The 19,043-nt window shown below is 40.2% G+C and overlaps 1 protein-coding gene across 20 annotated transcripts in view; it reads right to left on the minus strand.

Annotated features, from left to right (window-relative positions):
• Positions 1 to 19,043, minus strand: part of ARPP21 (cAMP regulated phosphoprotein 21) — a 153,025-nt gene that overhangs the window by 106,727 nt on the left and 27,255 nt on the right. For 19 of the 20 annotated variants that reach the window (XM_057706334.1, XM_057706333.1, XM_057706332.1 and 16 more), the window contains exons 2-5: positions 3,954 to 4,127; positions 2,043 to 2,209; positions 975 to 1,016; positions 143 to 232 (exon numbers count right to left, since the gene is read on the minus strand). In XM_057706334.1, coding sequence (XP_057562317.1) covers positions 143 to 232; positions 975 to 1,016; positions 2,043 to 2,171 — 261 coding nt within the window. In that variant the 5' untranslated portion in view covers positions 2,172 to 2,209; positions 3,954 to 4,127. Of the gene's footprint in view, positions 1 to 142; positions 233 to 974; positions 1,017 to 2,042; positions 2,210 to 3,953; positions 4,128 to 4,216; positions 4,308 to 19,043 lie in introns of those variants that run through there. The other variant, XM_057706339.1, reaches the window with a different exon arrangement.

The raw sequence follows: 19,043 nt of genomic DNA on the forward strand, positions 1-19,043 counted from the left end.
ACAGAGGATGAAGCCAGAAGACTTTCTCCTTTTTCAACTGTTCTTTCTGCTCCCCCAAAACACTATTTAATGCCAAATTAATACTCATGCACACAAAGGCAGAGCTCGTTCATGCAATGATCCATCATGACAGGGGCTGTACCTGGTCTTGAAGGCTTTCCCCTCCTGGTCTGGCTGAGGATTCTTCACAGACAGCAAGGCTGCGAGTCAGTTTACCTTTTCCTGCTCCTGACTGGGAAGGGAAAAGAAACAGGAAGGAAAGGAAAATAAAGGAAAAAAAAAACAAAACAAAACCAGGAAATAAACTTAGGCTGTTGAATCATCTCCACCTTCTCTGGACATTCCCAAATCAGATTTTTAAAAGCAAGCTTCAAAACCACTGCTCAGTACTGTCTACACTGGCTCCAAGCATCACACCCCTGTGTTGAAGGAGATGCAGGTGGAGGATAACGTGGAAGGATGCATTTAAGGAACACGCCTAGAAAACTGTGCCCATCACACTGGAAAAATACAAAGGATGAACTGCTGTCTTCTCATGAAAATACAAGGAGAAAAAGACAACACCAATTAGTTTCTACTAAAACTGGGTTTGGAAGTGATTTGACTGAGAAGATGTTTTAAAAGTTGAAGACTGTGTCCTAAACACCAGAACCTGTTTACTTCAAGGCAGAACCTAATTGGACAGACTAAAAGTTGATTTAAAATGAAAGCAAGCAGCTATTTGTTTGTAAAGCACCGTCAAGTCTGCCAGGATTAAACATATACACTGCAGCTATGTGAACCCTAAATGATCTACTTAAAAAGCACACAGAGTGGGAAAGAAAGAGAGGCATCAACATGGCCCCATTAAACACAGGCCGCACAGGTGCAGCCAAGATCCACACACAATCACGTGAATCGCTGGCAAGTCCTCTAACCCCGAGGTGACATACGCGACCGGGATATCAGGTCAACGTAGAATTCCAGAACCCTACCTTGGATTTTCTTCTTTCTTGGTTCTGAGCTGCCAGCCGCCTCTGTATGTTAGAGACAAAATCAAACAAACAAACAAACAGTCCAACAGCCAGGAGAGGGGAGAGAGAGAGAGAGAGAGAGAGAGAGAGAGAAAAAGATGTCACTAGAGTTGAAGAATCAGTAAGAACAGCAACAAGGTATTCTAACCATTGGGGAGGACTCCCCCTGCCCTTGCTCCCCCAAACCTTTGACTGTTTAGCTTTTCTTCTTCCCTCCTTACAGCAGCAACTTGGGAGGGGAAAAGCTGGCGTGAAGGTTTTTGGCCTTTACGCTGCTGTTATCTGCTTTGCTCACTTTTCATATAAAAAAGAGTGAATACTTTTGTAGTTTGGTTTAAAGAAAATCGATACAGGTTATTTACAAGTACAGTTTGTTTTCCTTCTACCAAATCTCCTTCTCTCATAAATGAGTATTTAATATCACTTTTTCAGTACTGTCAATCAGTCCCAAACTTCCCCTACCCCTCTTAGAGCATTCTCTCTCTCTTTCTCTCTCTCTCTGGCTGTGAATTCTAGGCTTTTCTGCTAACAAGAGTTGAAGCTTAGCCTGCCCAGGAAGGTCAACAGAGCTCATGTCTTTGATTTTCCTTAGTCTGTCATGAGCTGTATTCCATGGAATACAACCCCAGTTTTATAACACAGCTACTGCAAAGCTGCCTCAGGAGAAGCCCTCCACAAACTCCTTAAGGTGGTCTGGAAATTAATATGGAGAAGCTGTGGGCAAATTCAGTCATTAAATAAAATATGTTCTTCAGATATAGATATATATTCATTTCAAAGGGCATTTTGACCATAATGCACTGTTTGGTCAGAAAAAAAAAAGACTAATAATTGGGAAAGGAGAAGATTTGTTTCATGGATTTTCTATTCATTTTACTAGTTAAACTCTTTACAAGCAAAAACAAAAAACAAAACCAAAAACCAAAAAAAAACAACCACCAAAAAACCAAACAAACCTTCAGAGCATCTTTAAAATTAAAGAAAGGGATGCACACACTGGTATGAGAAATGGGATTTCTCCAGGCTCACCTGTAATTCCAGTTTCTCCTCCTCGTCCAGACTTTCGGATTTAACCACGCCATTCTCCGGAGTGGTCGTCTCCTGCTCAGGCCCACCTTCCTCCACTATGGTCTGACTCAGGTCTCCTGGCTCAGACATTCTCCCAGATGCAAATTAAAATAACAAGGTTTGACACCCTACAAGGTTAAGACATCAGAAAGTAAAGTCAGCACAAGGTGAAGACATGACCACTCTTCTTGAGATACTCAATTTCTCCCTTTGTACTCAAATTCAAATCAGCAACTCCAGCCTCCCCGACAATTTTATACAAAAGGAGAATAACACAAGATCAAATCAAGTACCCAAGACAAACACAAGAGGCAGATTCAGCCACCCTATCCCTGCCCCTCCACACATATACACATGCTCTTGTGAATACACCTTGCTGTCAAGGTGGATCAGTACACCTGAAATGAGACACGAAAGTCCCACATGTCTCCGGGTCCCAATGCCCCTCTACAAAGTAGAAGCAAAAGCAAAAGAGAGTATTTCCCCAACTCTTCCTCCGCTTCTGAGTCGGGAGGTGGTACTGGGTTCTACAGCATCTCTGAGATGATTCACAAATGATTTACAAGTTCCAACCACAGATAGACCTTCCTGGGTATAAGGGATTCAGTACACTCTAGGGGCAGAAGTCAATGTAAGAGGTAATAATTCAGTATATATATAGGATCTAAATTTGGCAATAAACCTTTCAGGGACAACAGTTTCAGGCTTCAAACTGACAGTGACATTATTAAAGGCAGAAGCCCTCCCCCAAGCCCGGTCGGTGGCTGGCGCTGCACAGATTCTGCAGAAGGAAGTCTCTGGCAGGGGGCTCTGATGAAGCTATCCCAACTGAACTCCAAAGTTCCAGGTCACAAGAGATGACTACACAGACACTGGAAATGGCTTTTCAAAGTGTAAGCCTGCTATGAGCATCTTTTTCTCCCTACTTCCATAAAGTCCCTGACAGGTCCCCCTCTGATGTGCTTTCAAAAGAGGCTCATGAATAATTTAGCATTTACTTCCTCCTCAGTGTTTTCCTTCTTAAGGAAAAAAAAAAAAAAAAAGAAAGAAGAAGAGAAAAGGAAGGAAAGAAGGAAGGAGGAAAAGAGAGAAAGAAGCAAAGAAAGGAAGGAAGGAGAAAGAAACTAGCCTAGAAAGTCAGTTCTTTCACAAAAATTGCCAAGTAGTAACTGCCCTGTTCCTAGTCATTACAACGGTAATTATTACTGGACAAATGAGTGTCTTGATATGTTTCTCTGGGAGTGTTTACCATTTACTAATTCAGTAACTTTATTTCCATCTGGACATAGGAAGCACGAGAAAATCTAAAACACAGTAATTTCTGTTGCAAATTTGCTAAGACCTACCATGACAAGACAGATGGTATCTAATGATATTGTTAAAAAACACAGGCTCACTTGGCAAAGGATTGTGGGAATGGAAAAGGAAAAGTTTTCCTCAAGGATGGTGGCTGCAGTCTGAGAGGGTCCGGTGAGCAAGGCTCTGGGGAGGTTTGAGGATATTCCATTCAGTGTACCTGTCGGATCTCTCAGTTCCGGGGATGTGTGTAGTCAACCAAACAAAAAGTTCTGTTTCCCAGTAGCAAACAATTTGTTTCTCAATGTACTGAGTCGGGGGAGGAGATGGGGCTTCTGTTGCCCTAACTTTTTTTCCAGAGTGTTTCAATAAAAAAACAGATCGTGAACAGATTTTTAAAAAAATGACATGAACAAATTGAGCTTTAATGTTACAAACTCTGCAACAGTTGAATCCCTGCTACAGATCCTGTCTGTTTTGGTTGCCTTTCATGAGCTGTTCTATGCAAAGAGGCACATTTATAGACTGAGAAAAATATACAGATGAGATGACAGCCCTCTGATGATAGCCCTTTACCTTTCACGCAGAATTCCTGCTGTTGGCCTTGGCGACGTACGAGCGGCTTCTGTCCTTCTACGCTGCGAAAATCCACACGAGGGATCAGAGACAGCGGGCGTCCCATGTCCCCATTAACAGTTCAAAACGCCCATCTCCATGCGGTTCCCTTACACGGTTTGACACATCTTCCACCTGAAAAAAGACGAGAAGTTAACAGTCACAGTAATTGCAATCATCATGGTAGGGGTGAAGGACGAAATAAACAAGACTGGGTTTCCAACACTGATGACCGGCCTCCAGCAAATCACGTTCGCGGCTCGATCCACTCCACCTGTCCCGAGCTGCCTGCTTCTTCTCTAATGAAGGCTACAGCCGGCTGTTCAAGTCAGAGCGGCACCCACGCAACGAGCTAAAATTAACAGTTGCATTATGCACCGAAGATTACTCACTTCAATTTTAACCTTTTTTAGTGAAATCTCGCACTTTGTATTAAAAAAAAAAAACAAGCTGGTGTGTTTGCCTCAATGACAACTCAGATCACCTATGAGCAAAAAGTCTTGCCTCCCTTTTTAACCAAAGCCTTTGTCTTAATTATAGATCAATATAATCCTCTTGACTGCTGTTTCTGTGACTCTTTTCTTGATGAAAGTTATCCTAAGAAGGCATATTGAAAGAGTTTTGGCTTAATGAGGCATTAGCTGTAAAAGTGAAAAAAAAAAATACAAAGAAAGAAAGGAAAAAGAAAACTTTCACAATGGTATTGTCGAGAGAGCTCTTTCCTCTCCACTGACAGTTTGGGAAGAAGAATTCCGAATATTCTCTTCACTGGGTGAGCACCCTCTATCCATCACCCTGCCCCCAACATCAGGGCTACCACCTCCAGCTGGGCATTCTGTTTGACAGCAACGCAACACTGTCAGAGGGATTCAACAGATTTGCAAACCCTGAGCTTGTTGAAAACAATCCCTGCTATAACGTGCACTATCTTCTTCTTACAACTCCTACAGGAGCAGCGGCAAAGAGAGCTTGAATGCAAACAGAGAGACGGATTCCTAATAACGTTTGCCAAAACCAAGCTGTATCTCTCTCCCTTCGCTGCAACTCTACCCTGACGCACATCTGCTAAATCCAACAGCCTGCACACGTGTTCCACCATATACCCGACTTTGAAAACACTAAATGCGTCTCAGTTATTTACTCTGAAGTTTAGAAACTCTCTCTGCCTCCCCTCGCTGCCCCCTTCCAAGCTGACATGAACACAGCTGGCTGCTCATCGGATTTTACTGCAGTTTTGTTAACAGCCTATTGGGTTACGACACCATGTGTTGTGTAAGAGGAAAACAACTGTTGAAAATTCAATCGCTTATCCAGTCAATCATTTCTAGCTTTATTCACATCTTATTAAAATGGATAATTTGGCTGGAAAAAGTTTCTTTTGTTGTTAAAAATTATACAAGTATTGTAAAGGAAACATGAATTTAGGGCCAAAATGCTTTGCTCATCAGCAGTAATTTTAATTTTTCAATTTTGACCAGTTTCACATAATGAACACTTGATATTAAATAGAAGTCAACATGCCTTAAAATTAGGATCTATTTAAGTAAACAGCCCAATATCTAATATGTCTTAGAATAGGCACCCGTGATGGATGGATTTACCAAATGCTTTTTGGATTCCGTTCTCCTTTTCCCAAAGAAAATGAAGTTATCAACGATGACCGCAGCCTTCCTGTCTCCTTTCTCTGATGCTCTATTTGTACAGTGGCGGTTAATCCAGCAGGTGAAGTGGCCGGGCACTTTTCAAATCTAAGCCTTAGATGCCTTATTCCAGCCCCAGTAGGTGGATGCAAGATATAATTCTTCCATGAAGAAAGAACAAACTGATATTCACGTAACCATCTCAAAGCGTGAACAGCCTGGATAAATGTGTGTGCGTAATTACCAGGACATGTTTGGAAATAGCACTGCGCTCTAAAGCCAGCGAGGTATTATTCTTGCATCCCTGAATCATAAAGTCATCATCCACCAAGATAAAAGAGAATATGGGCATATGGGAACGGGCAGGGAGGGACATATGGATCACACATATTTTTGTAACTGATTAAAATTGTTCTCTTTGCTAAGAAAGCAGTGCCAGGAAAGCAACCCTAGTCCAGTTCTGTTCCCCAAACTAACCCGACACTTCCACTGCCGTTTCATCTTCATTTGTTCCAATTTCTCTCATTTTTCACAAAGAAGCAAAACCATGTCTAACAAATATAGTTAACCAATATTTGGTTAGTAGATATTCTGGACAAGCGTCAATTGTTCTGGTTGGCGAGGGGGAGGGAGAAAAAGGAGACTCTATACAAATGCACAAAATAAAAGTTGCTGCAGTTCTTTCAGTGGAAATAATATTTTAACCATAGCTGAGGGGGTGATATTGAGGAAAGGCAGGCAATAAGCAAGCTAGTGGAAATCCATCAACTGTGTTGTCAGCTATTTACAATGAGGAGACTGAGTAAAACAATGACCATTTCACATTATATTTGTGGTGTTTCTTACTTTTTGGGCTGACTTTAGAGTTGCAAATAGTAGCACCTGGGTTTGTGGGGATGAGAAAGAGAGACAGAGAGAAGGGAAGCACAAGGCAAAAGACCAGATATTCTGTCTTTCATCATCACCAACAAAACAGGCACACACGTGTGTGTTGCATATATTAATCACTGGGCTGTCATGTGGAGAAAGAACGCTCGCGGTTTGATTCAAATTCCAGCAGTGGTTTAATTCTCAGAGGATATCTAAAATGGGACACTAAAGTTAAAGTCTATTAGCAAGCTGGGAGGGCCACTTTATTAGTCACTTTCGTCACCATCCTTCTACTCAAAATTAGCAGAGGATGACTAATCTGATCCCAGATCAGTACAGGTACTTGATGATGAAACAACACAATCAAGATTTACTCATGTGAACGACGGAAATGTTTCTCCCTTATGCACCGTCCCTTCTCTTTTCAGCTCGTCACAGTTCTGCAAGTGTAAGCTACTGGCAAACTGTGACGTTAGGGGTCTGTCAATCTGCTGCACAAGGTATCTAAATGCTGCCACTCCTCATCAACCGAAGACACACCCTGGTCTCAAAACAGTCATTCTGTTAACATTAAAAAAAGTAGTTTGAATGTGTAGGATTACGTTTAAAGACTTAAAAAAATAAAGAGGGAGAGAAGAAAAGTAGTGGAATGTACTCCTTTCAGACATGAGAACAACCATGGCATCATGGCATGAATAGAACGTACAGACTAATACCTTCGGCAAGCTTGAAAATTTCCCCAGGTAACAGAAAAACATCAATAAGAGAATTTCGCATAGGTTTAGTTTCCCAAAGAAAATTTTCTCCTTTAATACATGTATAAGAAACACTCAACCAGGACTTCTACCCTTTCATTAAACTCTTTTTGGTCAACTCAATGCACAGGCATTCTGTAAAATTCTTGAACCACCCATGCAAATACCAAGGTAATCAGACAACTGTTTTGGAGGAAGAAGCTAGGAGGATATTTAAGAAAAGGAATTTTCATACTAGGGGTTTAAGGATAGAAGTATTTTACATGAAGATTCTGATTTCAACATTGATAGCTAGGCAGTTTATAAACATACAGCAGTAGCTCATATGTAGAATATCACTTTTTCTTCCTTAACTATTATAGCAAATTGGACACAAACATAACCTACATCAACATTTAGCAAACTTCCAGTAATGGAAATAGCTGATGTCAAAGCTTTGGACATAAGAACTGCTTCACAATAATCACAAGTGTCTTTGAAAATAAGAGAGGTCTGATCTCAATAAAAACATCCAATGGAAAGAGGCCAATGTTTCAATTCTTCCCTTTATAACAAGTGTTTACGGAATCTCTACCATGTGCAAGGATATTCTAACATCATCTCAAAAAAACCGCTTCTTTAAAAAAAAAAAGAAAATAAGATAAAAATTAAATCTAATGGATCCACATGAAAAATTTTAAAGATGGGTAAACAATTTTATCTTCATCCTCTTTTTGATTATTCATGAACCGGAAAATAAAGATGACTTCTTTTATATTTCTTAAATGTTTTCACAGCGTATTTCAGAGGAAGAAAGACATAAACTTGGGAGAAGTAAATAATGTACTGGGCCCCATAATTAATGTTTGGATATTCCCCACAGACTGAACTAATTGATGAAAGTAACAAAGTGAAACATAGCAGGGATTAACATAAGATCTTATATTTGGGTTCTCAAAAGCAGTTGCATAATTTTGGAATTTTTAGTTTAGACAAGAGAAGACTTAGGGAGGACAAAATAGCTATTTTCTAATGCTATTTTAAAACATATTCAGAGAACAAGGAACTGGCCTTACTTAGTGTTGCTTCAAAAGTTAGCGCTAGAAAAAAAAAAAAAACCTGCCTTTTTAAACACAGAACTACCATATGACCCAGTAAATCAACCCCTAGATATATATTTGGAAAAATTGAAAGCAGGGACTAGAACAGATATTTGTACACCAATGTTCACGGCAGCATTATTCATAATGGCCAAAAGGTATCCATTAACAGATGAATGGATAAACAAAATGTGGTATGTACGTACAATGAAATATTATTCAGCCTCAAAAAGGAATGGAATTCTGATATATGTTACAATACGGATGGACTTCGAAAATATTATTCTTAGTAAAATAAATCAGACACAGAAGAAAAAATATGGTATGATTCTGCCCATATGAGGTACTTAGAATAGACAAATTCACAGAGACAGAAAATAGAATGGAGGCTACCAGGAGCTGGAGGGAAGGAAGAAAGGAGTTATTGTTTAATTGATACAGGGTTTTTATTGGGGATGATGAAAAAGTTGTGGGTATAGATGGGATGGTTACACAGTTTAATGCCACTGAATTGTACACTTAGGAATGGCTAAAATGATAAATATTATATTATGTATATTTTGTCACAATAAAAGAACCTAAAAGTACTTTTTCATTCTTGAACCTGATATAAATGAAGAGTAGACAAATCAATATACAAACAGATCAAAGACAGAAAATGATAGTACATGAGAGGAATTGGCCTACTTTCCAAAACTGCTCCTGGTGTATTGATAACAAAGACAAGTGTGGTGGATTTAACTGCCTCGGTTTGTACTGATTCAAATAGGTACCCAATAAATGGGACCATCCTCCCCCTCCCCCTCATCATCATCTCAGCAGTCTTTGGCAAGCTTTGCTATTTAACCACCAATGTGGATGCTGCAAGAATAAAAGCTCAGGATGCGGTGATGTTCAGAGAATCTTCTACTGCACCTCTACTAGAATCAACACATGTATGGCCAGTGTGTCCTCACCCCAAAAGGTAGCAGAAACCACTTCTACTTGCAAAAGACAACTCTGGGTGCATCTTAGTGCCATACACACACCAGCTGTCAATCATCTGAATGAGGAGAGCTGGAGGTAATGGAGCAGCTGATCGGCAGCTTTGTCACATCACTGACTCAGTATTTTGCATACTTTTTTATTGCAGATAAGGAGAGTTTTCTGACCACGATAAATGTGGCAGAGAACAGTGCCCGTGGCCCGACTGTCATGTTAGAAAACAATCTGAGACTGAGAAAGCACTGAGGCTTGTTTGGGTTTGACTGGGTGACCCCTGGGACCAGTCCCAGGAGTTTAAAATAGCCTCAACTTTCATAAGGCACACAGGCTAATCACCACCTTATGTTTCCTACCTCCATCTGTTAAGAGTCTAGGTATGATTTATCCATACACAGCGTTGTGTCACCAACCTGCAGCCACGTGCAAACTTAAAAAAAAAGTGCACATACCCTGAAAACCACAGCCCTGCAAAGAACCTTGAGATCAGCTCGTCTAGCTGATGTTAAACCCAGAGAAGATCCAGAACCAGTCAGTGGCAGAGCTGGGTCAAACACAGTGTCATCTTAACTGGGAATCAGAGCTCTTTTCAAAACTCCGAGTTCCTCTAGTGACCTCATGCTCTATTAGAAATATAGACGAGACTCATCTAATCTGTGCAATTAATTCCTGGGATACTGCAAGAGACACCCACACACTGTCCTTCGCTAGACCACTATCTCCCTTCCTCTCGCATGAAACAGCAAATACTGCACAGAAACTGCATGAACAGTTCGTCTGATACTGGTACGTATGTTTCTTTCATGATTTTATCCTTAATATTTTACGGACATGTGGGTTTCTAGACATCATGCTTGGTCTTTTTCCTTGAAGCTCCTGAAAGCCCATAAGCCACAGTCATCAGAATGACCTCAAATTATCTGCTAGCTATCTGCCCAATTTCCTCTTTCACTTCTAGAACTCAAGACACCTGTCTTTCCAGAGGCCATACAGGAAATCACATGCCTGCAAGATTCCCAGATAAAGTGTGCCCAGGGTTTGCAGGAAAGCATTATACTTTTTAAAAAAAATGTGGAACAATTAATATGAATCTAGTGGTGCCAGAACATATGTAACATTTAGAAGTGAGTGTCTCCCTAATGTTTAAGCAAAGAGCCAGAATCTCAGACTTGGGAAGTTGTGTTTTTATTCCAAGTGTAACTAAAACAAATTTTCCGGGAACATAAATAACACTGCTGGGATCTTGTTGCTAATGATACCGTATAACTTTGTTCAAACAAAAATGTTTCTAAATAGATCTTCCAGGAATCTCACCAAGTTACACACTTATCCTAAATATTTCCCTCAATATCACTGTACCATGATCTCCTGGGACAAATACCACTATCTCAGGGAAGGGAGGGGTGGTGATCAAATGAAATGATACATTTGCTTGAATATTAATCATCTCACAGACGTTAGAATTTTCATCTTAGCTCAGTTCAACACAACATTTTAAGATGTCCTCTTTTGGAGGATCTGGATGCCAAGAATATAACCCATTATTTATATTCAGTTATGTATATGGAGATACCTTGTAATGAAACAAGGATTTATCACAAAATGCATGTTTCCAACTCTTGCTTCAAGAATTCAAAATTATAAAAATTCATCACGAAGAGAAAAGGCACTTCAAAGAAAAGGGTGGGGAGAAATATTAATTTTATTCAGCATATCTGACATGAACTCTTTTGTCCTTTATCCCTACATGATGTGAAAGAAGAATCTGTCATTTCAAAAGCAATGGCACTTAGCAAATGTGATGCAGTTATAGATGCCAGAGTGTGAGCTAACGTTTGTGTTATTAAAACCTTTCTTGCAGAAAAGAAGAAAGGAAGAGACACTTAGATAAAGTGAGTAAAAGCAAAGGTAAACTGCTAAATTGTTATTCTCAATTTTTGAAATGGCACTAAGATCCGTGTTCTATCCATATATAAACTGGGAAAAATAAGAGGTTTTCATGGCCACGATGTCTTTGTTTTCCCTTACGTCAAGGGGTATTATTTTGTGCCACAGCCTGTGAACATTTCACGTCTTAAGGTTGCCTTTTGAGAATCATTACTAGCTAACATCATCACTAAACCTAACTAAAAGGAATCAACGCAGAAGTTTAAATTACCCACCCATGACCTCAGCTCTGCCTCCTCCCACCCTCACACAACAGCAGAAGAATGGAAAGATTTTCAAGGGGAGCAAAGAATTGAAGGATGTTTCCCCAAAATAAAAAGCCAAGATGTGGGTCTAAGGATCTATGACTACAGGAGGCGAGTTCTACACCCAAAAGGGAGGGAGAGAGGCGGGAGAGAGAGATTTACCAGAAACGGATGTCTGCTGCCATCCCAAGTATAGAAGGGGGAATTTCAGGAGACACGGGAACAAAGGGAGTTTCAGTTCTGTCAGGTGGCTCTGGGCTACAACTGTGTGTTAATATATTGTTAGCAAGCTCTTTCTACAAGATCCAACAACCACACCAATAAATGCTTTTATTATTTACTTCCACATGGGTGATTCTGCCCTGAGTGTTTTCCATAGATTATAACATTTTATCCTCATACCAACTGCACTATTCGTTGCTATCCTACAGTGGGCAAGACCACACGCCTACTTATCCTGTCTCTTTAGTGTTAGGGCAGCTGGCTGTTGGCTACTTTGAAATCCCCAGATCTTAGACACTCAGATGAGTCACTCTTTAACAAGGCTCAATATGTGAACCAAGTAGTAAAAATCATCCTCCCCTCACTGCTACGTAAGTTACACAGTGGCCGAAATTTTTGCCTGGTTAGTTTACCTCTGTGTTGAGAACAGTGCCTGACACACAGTAGGACTTGTTGTCGCTGTACTATTTTTTCTGCCTCCTCCACCCAAAAAAGTCAAGGCATCTAACCACTCAAAGACCTATTAACCAATGTGGCAAGGTTAAGGGAAAACACCCAACAGCCACTAAAAGGGCAAAACCATGACATGCTCCTGGATGGGTGGGTCTCAAGAGGGCTCTGGTCTGACTGAGCTCTGTGTATCTGTGATAATAGGCAGTTCATTCAGAGAGAAAGAGTCCAAGCTTACCTAGAGACCACCTACCCTGTGTGGCCTTTTGGACAGGATACTAAGAAAAAGGAAAGAGATGGTGCTTGTCCCCAAGGAGAACTATCAACCCAACTAGAGAAGTCAGCGGACAAAGGGATTTGAGAGTAAAGCAATCCCATCCAGAGGACTAAAGCATATAAAACAAACAATACACACCACTACACCACTGCCAACCTTAGACCTAAGGTTTCCTCAAAGTCTTCTGTTCACAAAGGGTAATCTGAATGCGGTCTTAAGGGAACTAGCAGACAGAGTTAACAGAAACCAGGCAACAGGCAGATGTTTTCATTAAAGATAAAAGGGAAGCGTGGAACCCTTGAACTGGATTCATATGCAGGTGAGTTTCTTCAGGGCCTTGGTAGTGTCTGAATTCTCGCGAGAATGATGGCATCTATCAAACGTGCATGACTTATCACAATTCAACTGGCCAGACAGTTAGGCCTGGCTCACATTTCCAGACTAAAATCAAATATAGAAGCAGCGCCTCTCGTTCCTTACACGCTCCCCTTTTTCAGTTATTACATCGCGTCTCTTCCATTGAGTCTCATCCAGGGCTCACTTCATCAGGCCCCTCACCTGTGTCATCTGGCCTCTCAGGATGATGTGCCCCCACTGCAGGTGCCATGGTGCTCAGCCCACAAAGAGGAGGATAACATATCTGCATCCTACCCCCATCTCTGCCCCTTCTTGAATGCCCGCACTTTTTTTCCCTCTGTTTTGTTTTTCCTCTTTCTCTACGCCCGGCACGGCACGACACAAAATTACATACCAACACCCCTGCAAACACAGTCATGAAAACTACAAAGCCACCGCGCGGAGATCAAGAGATTTGCTAGAGAAGAACATAAGTGTTCAATAAATAATTCCTACTATCCTCAGACTTCCTGGGAGAAGACGCACTTGAAACGCAGGATACATGAATTCATTTGACATCAGCATGTTTTTGGTTTTAGTGGCTAGCAACATGGTGTTGGAATTTTTCCTCACCACAATGAAATCTCTAGAATGACTATTTAAACCGTAGATGTGGGAGAGTAAGTAACAACAAAACCACCAAAGGATGCATGGGAATGCACTGCAGGAAAAGAGTCTGCATTCAGGGCCTTGAGTGCTACAGAAAGTGATGGGAAAACATTTCCTGTGATGATTCCTTTCCCGGAAGAAGAGGGAAGCAGGAAGGGAGTAAAAGGAGCTTTGTGGCTTCAGAGTTAGGACTTACAGAGACTCAGGGAGAACAAATGTCTAGGAAAAGAAGGCAAATACGCAAAACAGTGTCTCAAAGCCCTTATTTTTAAGCCATCAAGGGTTTGGCTTGTGTTTGGATCCTGCTTTAAATATAAACCATCTAAGGCATTCTAGGTGGTGAACACGGGCGGGAGACTGACTCTAAATTCCTTGGACAGAGGGCCCTTGGACCAGTGTCCCTGGGACCGTGGATAACACCTCACACACAGCAAGAACACAGTCCAACACAATCCGTACCAGTCTGCTGGAAGGAGAAACGGATATATTCCTGGGAGGGAAACATTTTCAGGACACTTACAACATATCAGTGGAGCAGAATCGGTTTTTTTTGCCAGGCGTCCCAGGGCTCAAACAGCAGGTAACTTCCTACTTAAGACATATGAGTACACGTGTGCCTCCTCACGGTGGGAGCTCCCCCAGGTCTGGGGCCAACTGTGGCAATGCTGATCAGACCTGAGATGTTCTGCTTGCAACGTCACCTACAGGGAGCTGTGGTCGGTCATTTGAAAGATAGGGGCTGCCATCTAAAGTCGGCCTGTGTGCCGCCATTCAGTGTCACACCTGCAATCACATGACCACTGTGCACCTCAAAAGCTTGGCCAGACGCCCATGACCTCTCCCTGCCCCAACCTGACCTCAAAGCTTTTCTTTTCTTTCTTTCTTTTTTTTTTTTTTAAAAGAAAACATTCTTGCTTAAAGGGACTGTTAGAGAGTTAGTTGCATTCAAGACTACAGTAGTTTGCAGTGAATATCTTCTATTTTGATGGACTTTTCTGTCTGGATGCTCCCTGTTCAAACCTTCCAATAAGTCCCTTCAATCCAGAAGAACCCCGATTGAGGAAAATGGGTGTGTGATTTTTAAAATTCTCTATATTTTTCAATACCTAATACCGTTAGATAATCTTACAAAACTATGAGATACTGTAAGCTCTGTTAATTATTAGAGCCTGCTAGAGTCACCTATTGTGTGAAAAAACAGGATATCAAACCATTCTATATAAGGGAACAGGCAGAAATTACGGATGAAATTCAGGACACACATGGTCAGTGTCAACCCAGGTGATGAGGGTTGTTGGCCTAAGGTCCCAAGGCTGAAGGGTCCCATGACTACTTAAAGAACAGGGCTAAGCTGTGTGTAAAAACTCCTTGAGGATTCCCAATGGTGAAGTTGAAGATCTGGGGTCATTCTACTCATGGGGTGTACAATGCTTAAGCTAAGGTTCAGGAAGAGGCTATTAGCTTTGTACATGTGCCGTATGATTAGAAAATCAGGCACACCTGATTTTCAGAGACATCAGAAAAGGGGACTGCAGGTGGACGCAGTGTAAATGGATATTTTAAGAAGAAAGACATGAGGCTAATGCATGCATTTTCATGTCTCTAAGGTGCAACCTTGAACTTAAAGGTCAAATGGGATGTCATATCCCTGCAACCCAGTAGGGCAACAGGATTCCTAAAATGGGGGCTGGAAATTTGGTATTGAATCAAAGAACAAAAACATAAGTTAGATAGCTGTTAAGCTGGCAAGATAGTCCATCCAAGCTACAGATATGGAAATGGCCAGGCTGAAATTATCTGAGAAAGAATCAAATTTATGATTTGATCTAACATAAAAATGAAATATCTGTCAATCATGTAATGTGCAATATTCAGCTTTTGAGCTGCTGGCTTATCTGTGATACCTTCAAGATTTTAAACATAGATAAGAGAGGAAAAGTCAGTAGTTGCATAATAACGTATAGCAAGGCATGATCAGAAGTGGACACTCTTTTGTTAGATACGATTTCCTTAATAAAAAGTCCAAGTTTTAAACATGGGGGAAATTATACAGTGGGGAAAAAAACCATGACATTCCTTACTCATAATGATACTTGGAAGGAAGGAAGGAAGGTAAGGAGGGAGGCTGGCAGGCCAGCCCTACTGTCAGAAAAAATCATCCAAAATTAATGCAAAAGTGGAACATGGAATATTTGGAGGAATTCATGATGAAGCCGGAAACAAATTTTAATTTTCACAAATAGACTGAAAACTAGGAAGGCAAAAAGAGTCACTCACGCATCATTATTAGCATCTATGCAGAGACAGGATGGTTCATCATTACAGACAAATAGTATGTTAGGAGAGCCGTTTTCTGTATTTGCGAAAGTATGGTATATACAAAAGTGTTTTCTACACTTCAAATGATTATGTGTTTTCACTGGAAAAAATAAGATGTGTAAAGAACATGAATGGATCCTGTTGCCTCACAAGTCATGCACGTAATGATAAGGTGATTTGAATCTATTAGCACCAATGGATTCTAAGCATGTCAACATGAATGGCTACTTTTCCCTTCAGAAGGCATTGTTAGCACCCTAATTTAACTGTTAAGATTTTATATGTGTATGTGTGTGTGTGTGTGTATTTATGTGTCTGTGTGTATATATGTATACATGTATACACAGAGAGAGAACACACGAGTAATTAGTACAATCCCAGGTCTTTTAAATCCCCTCTGGTCTAAAACTACCCTTATAACCCTCCTGGGAGTGTTTCTGCTGGAAACTCTATGGCCTGGCCATTCCTATGGGAGGCTGGGCCATGCCCACAGATGCCAATTCCAGGTCAGGCCATCATTTTTCCTCAACTTCAGAGAGTCCAGAAAGAAAGAGGGGAGAGTGACACAGGGTCAGAAAGCACCGGCTGTTCCCTCCACAGGCCGTCCACTGGCTCACCAAGAAGCCAAACTTCAGGAGACTCTGAAAAACTGAAAAGAATCGCTGCCTATGTAAATCCTCCCTGCTTGCTGTACTGTTTACATGTGAATTCAGTAGGCCAATTTTGGAAGATTTTTGTTTAAAAAAAAATGCTCTGGTCATAAGCAAAACCTACCTTACCTCCTGCCTTTCTCTAGACACAACCTGGATGGGGGGCCTGGGCTTTATTGCAGATTTTGTGTCCTGGCAACATTCTTAAAAACTGATAGAAAATCCAGGAATCTTTCTCTTAACATGTATAATGATGCAGCATTTTCACATATATTATTTTGTCAAAGTTATATATGCAAGTTAGGAGTAAATTTTTTCTGTTCACTGTTTTTCTTTTCTCTTTAAAACATTACAGCTGCATTGGGGGGGCAGGTTTCTTAGCAGATTTTGAAGGATAATTGCAGTCTTTTCTTGAAAGGTACACAAGCGGAAGTTTGTTTTCTGAGCAGCAATAATAAACTATTGCTATTATATTCACCATGGTTTATGTAAAGCGTAGTCTCTACACATCTTCATTCAACCTCTCAGAAGATACACATTTATATACACAGAAACACACACATTCACTCACATCTGGGCTATATATGAGGAATGCAATAAACACAAAATTTATTAGAAGTAATATTTATAGTTTTGCCCCTAAAAAAGCCTGTTAGGTTCTCTTTTTTTTTCTTTCCCTTGTTTAGTATAGATACGCTCAGACAAAAATGAACACTTCTATATTTAAGACTAGCCCTCAGCCCAAATGGATAAAAACACATTCAGAGCTGGTACAGGGATGCTCCAGTCACCATTGCTGGTTCCCAGCCACTATAATCCCAGTGTATCAAGTCTGCCTTTTTAAAATCAGTGTCTACTCAAAAACGTATATGCCGTCAAGATGCTGTTCCATTGCTAGGTTTTCAGAGTGCATTATTTTGGAGAAATTTCATTATAAATTACATTTCTGTGCATTACAAGTTCCCATTTCAGATTATATTTTCCTTTAACTATTAAAAAATCTTACATTGCTTCTTTTTCTTCTTTTAAGCCAGCACCTCTCCAAAACCTGTTAAGAAGTAAGCCAAATGGAGCCCAGCTTCCAATGGACATTGGAAAAAACACTGTCAAAATTCAGGAAGAATCTGTAGATTCTTCTGTAAGAGACAGAGAGAGAGAGATAGCTAAGTAAGAATCTGTTTCGTATCTCTCTCTCATGTAAGTTCTTTAAAAGATGGGACTATCCTTACTTTTATTGTACTGAGACACCTGGTGTTCAGTAATGGTTTGATGATGTATTTATTTAATTAATTAGTGAATGAATATACACATTTAACAAGTCATGAGATTGTGGCGCCCAGTCATAATGCAAAAGCGCTGAGGTCCCACTTCCCAACTAGCAATTATTTCCCCATCATCACCATCACTGCCATAAATCACATGGCAAAGAAAATGACTTTTACTATGATACAATTAGAGATTTTACATAAAGAGAAAGTTTAATGTTAGTGTAAAGAGAGCCGATTGACAACAATTACCATACATCTATTGGATGCTCACTGTGTGCCTGATATTATTTTGATTAAAAAATACAGGATAAAAGGATTCACCCTCAAATGTACTATCTTAGAGTGCAGGAAACTGAGCCACAGAGACATTAAGTATCATAGCTAAGATTTCACTCTAGGAAAAGGTTGGGTTGGAGTTCAGATTCTGACAGACTGGCCCCAGGACTTCAACTTCAACCACAATGGTTTGAAATGAGAGAGAATAACAATCACCATATACCTATGCTGAGAATAAGTAACCAAGGCAACCAACGTGATGCCATGGAATCCGTGGGATGGAACCACAGGTCTTTCTAAATCTTCTCGAATGAACCTAGTTTAGTTTTACAATCAGAAAAAGTAAACTTCAAGATTGAGAAGGGACAAAAAAAAATATCGAATGAATTCAAACAGGCTACTTGCAGTGTTAACTGCACCCATTCAATTAGAAAATGTGAAAGTAAAGACAATGCAAAAAACTGTTAACAAAACCAAAAGTAAAGCATAAGTCCAGCTAATCAAATATGCAATAAAAGGAATCAAGTCTATGAAAAGGCATGTTTTAGATAAATGTCAAAGATAAAACTAAAGAAAAATGCCTTATGCAAGAACCAAATTATTTAATAAAATTTTAACAACTATGTTAATAATGCCAGAAGAATCTTAAGACTAGTTATTAGATAAACATTTAAATTATTATAAAGTATGTTTTGTTCTTGGAATAAATAAAGTCAAAACAACTCAAATGCATTAAAAACAAAGTCAAGAATGATTACAAGTCAGACTGGACCAAAATGTCTTAGGAACTCAAGGATATTTTTATATGGAGTCACTGACATGAATATTGGGATCTAAGCTTACTGCTTCTACAAGGAATCAACCAAAAGTTTTCATTGAAAATTAACTGTTTGTGGGGCAACCCTGTAACTTCATTAAAAGATGTGTGATTCCCTTCTGCTTCATAGGTTTGGATTCCCAGGAGGGTGCCTGGGTGACATCTCTCATCATTTGTAGCATCCTCCATCTATACCATCTATATAGTCCCCTTTACTCAGCAGCCACTTATAAGTTTGTCACTTTTAAAC

The sequence above is a fragment of the Hippopotamus amphibius genome, chromosome 13, assembly GCF_030028045.1.
Source record: "Hippopotamus amphibius kiboko isolate mHipAmp2 chromosome 13, mHipAmp2.hap2, whole genome shotgun sequence".
Classification (NCBI taxonomy): domain Eukaryota; kingdom Metazoa; phylum Chordata; class Mammalia; order Artiodactyla; family Hippopotamidae; genus Hippopotamus; species Hippopotamus amphibius.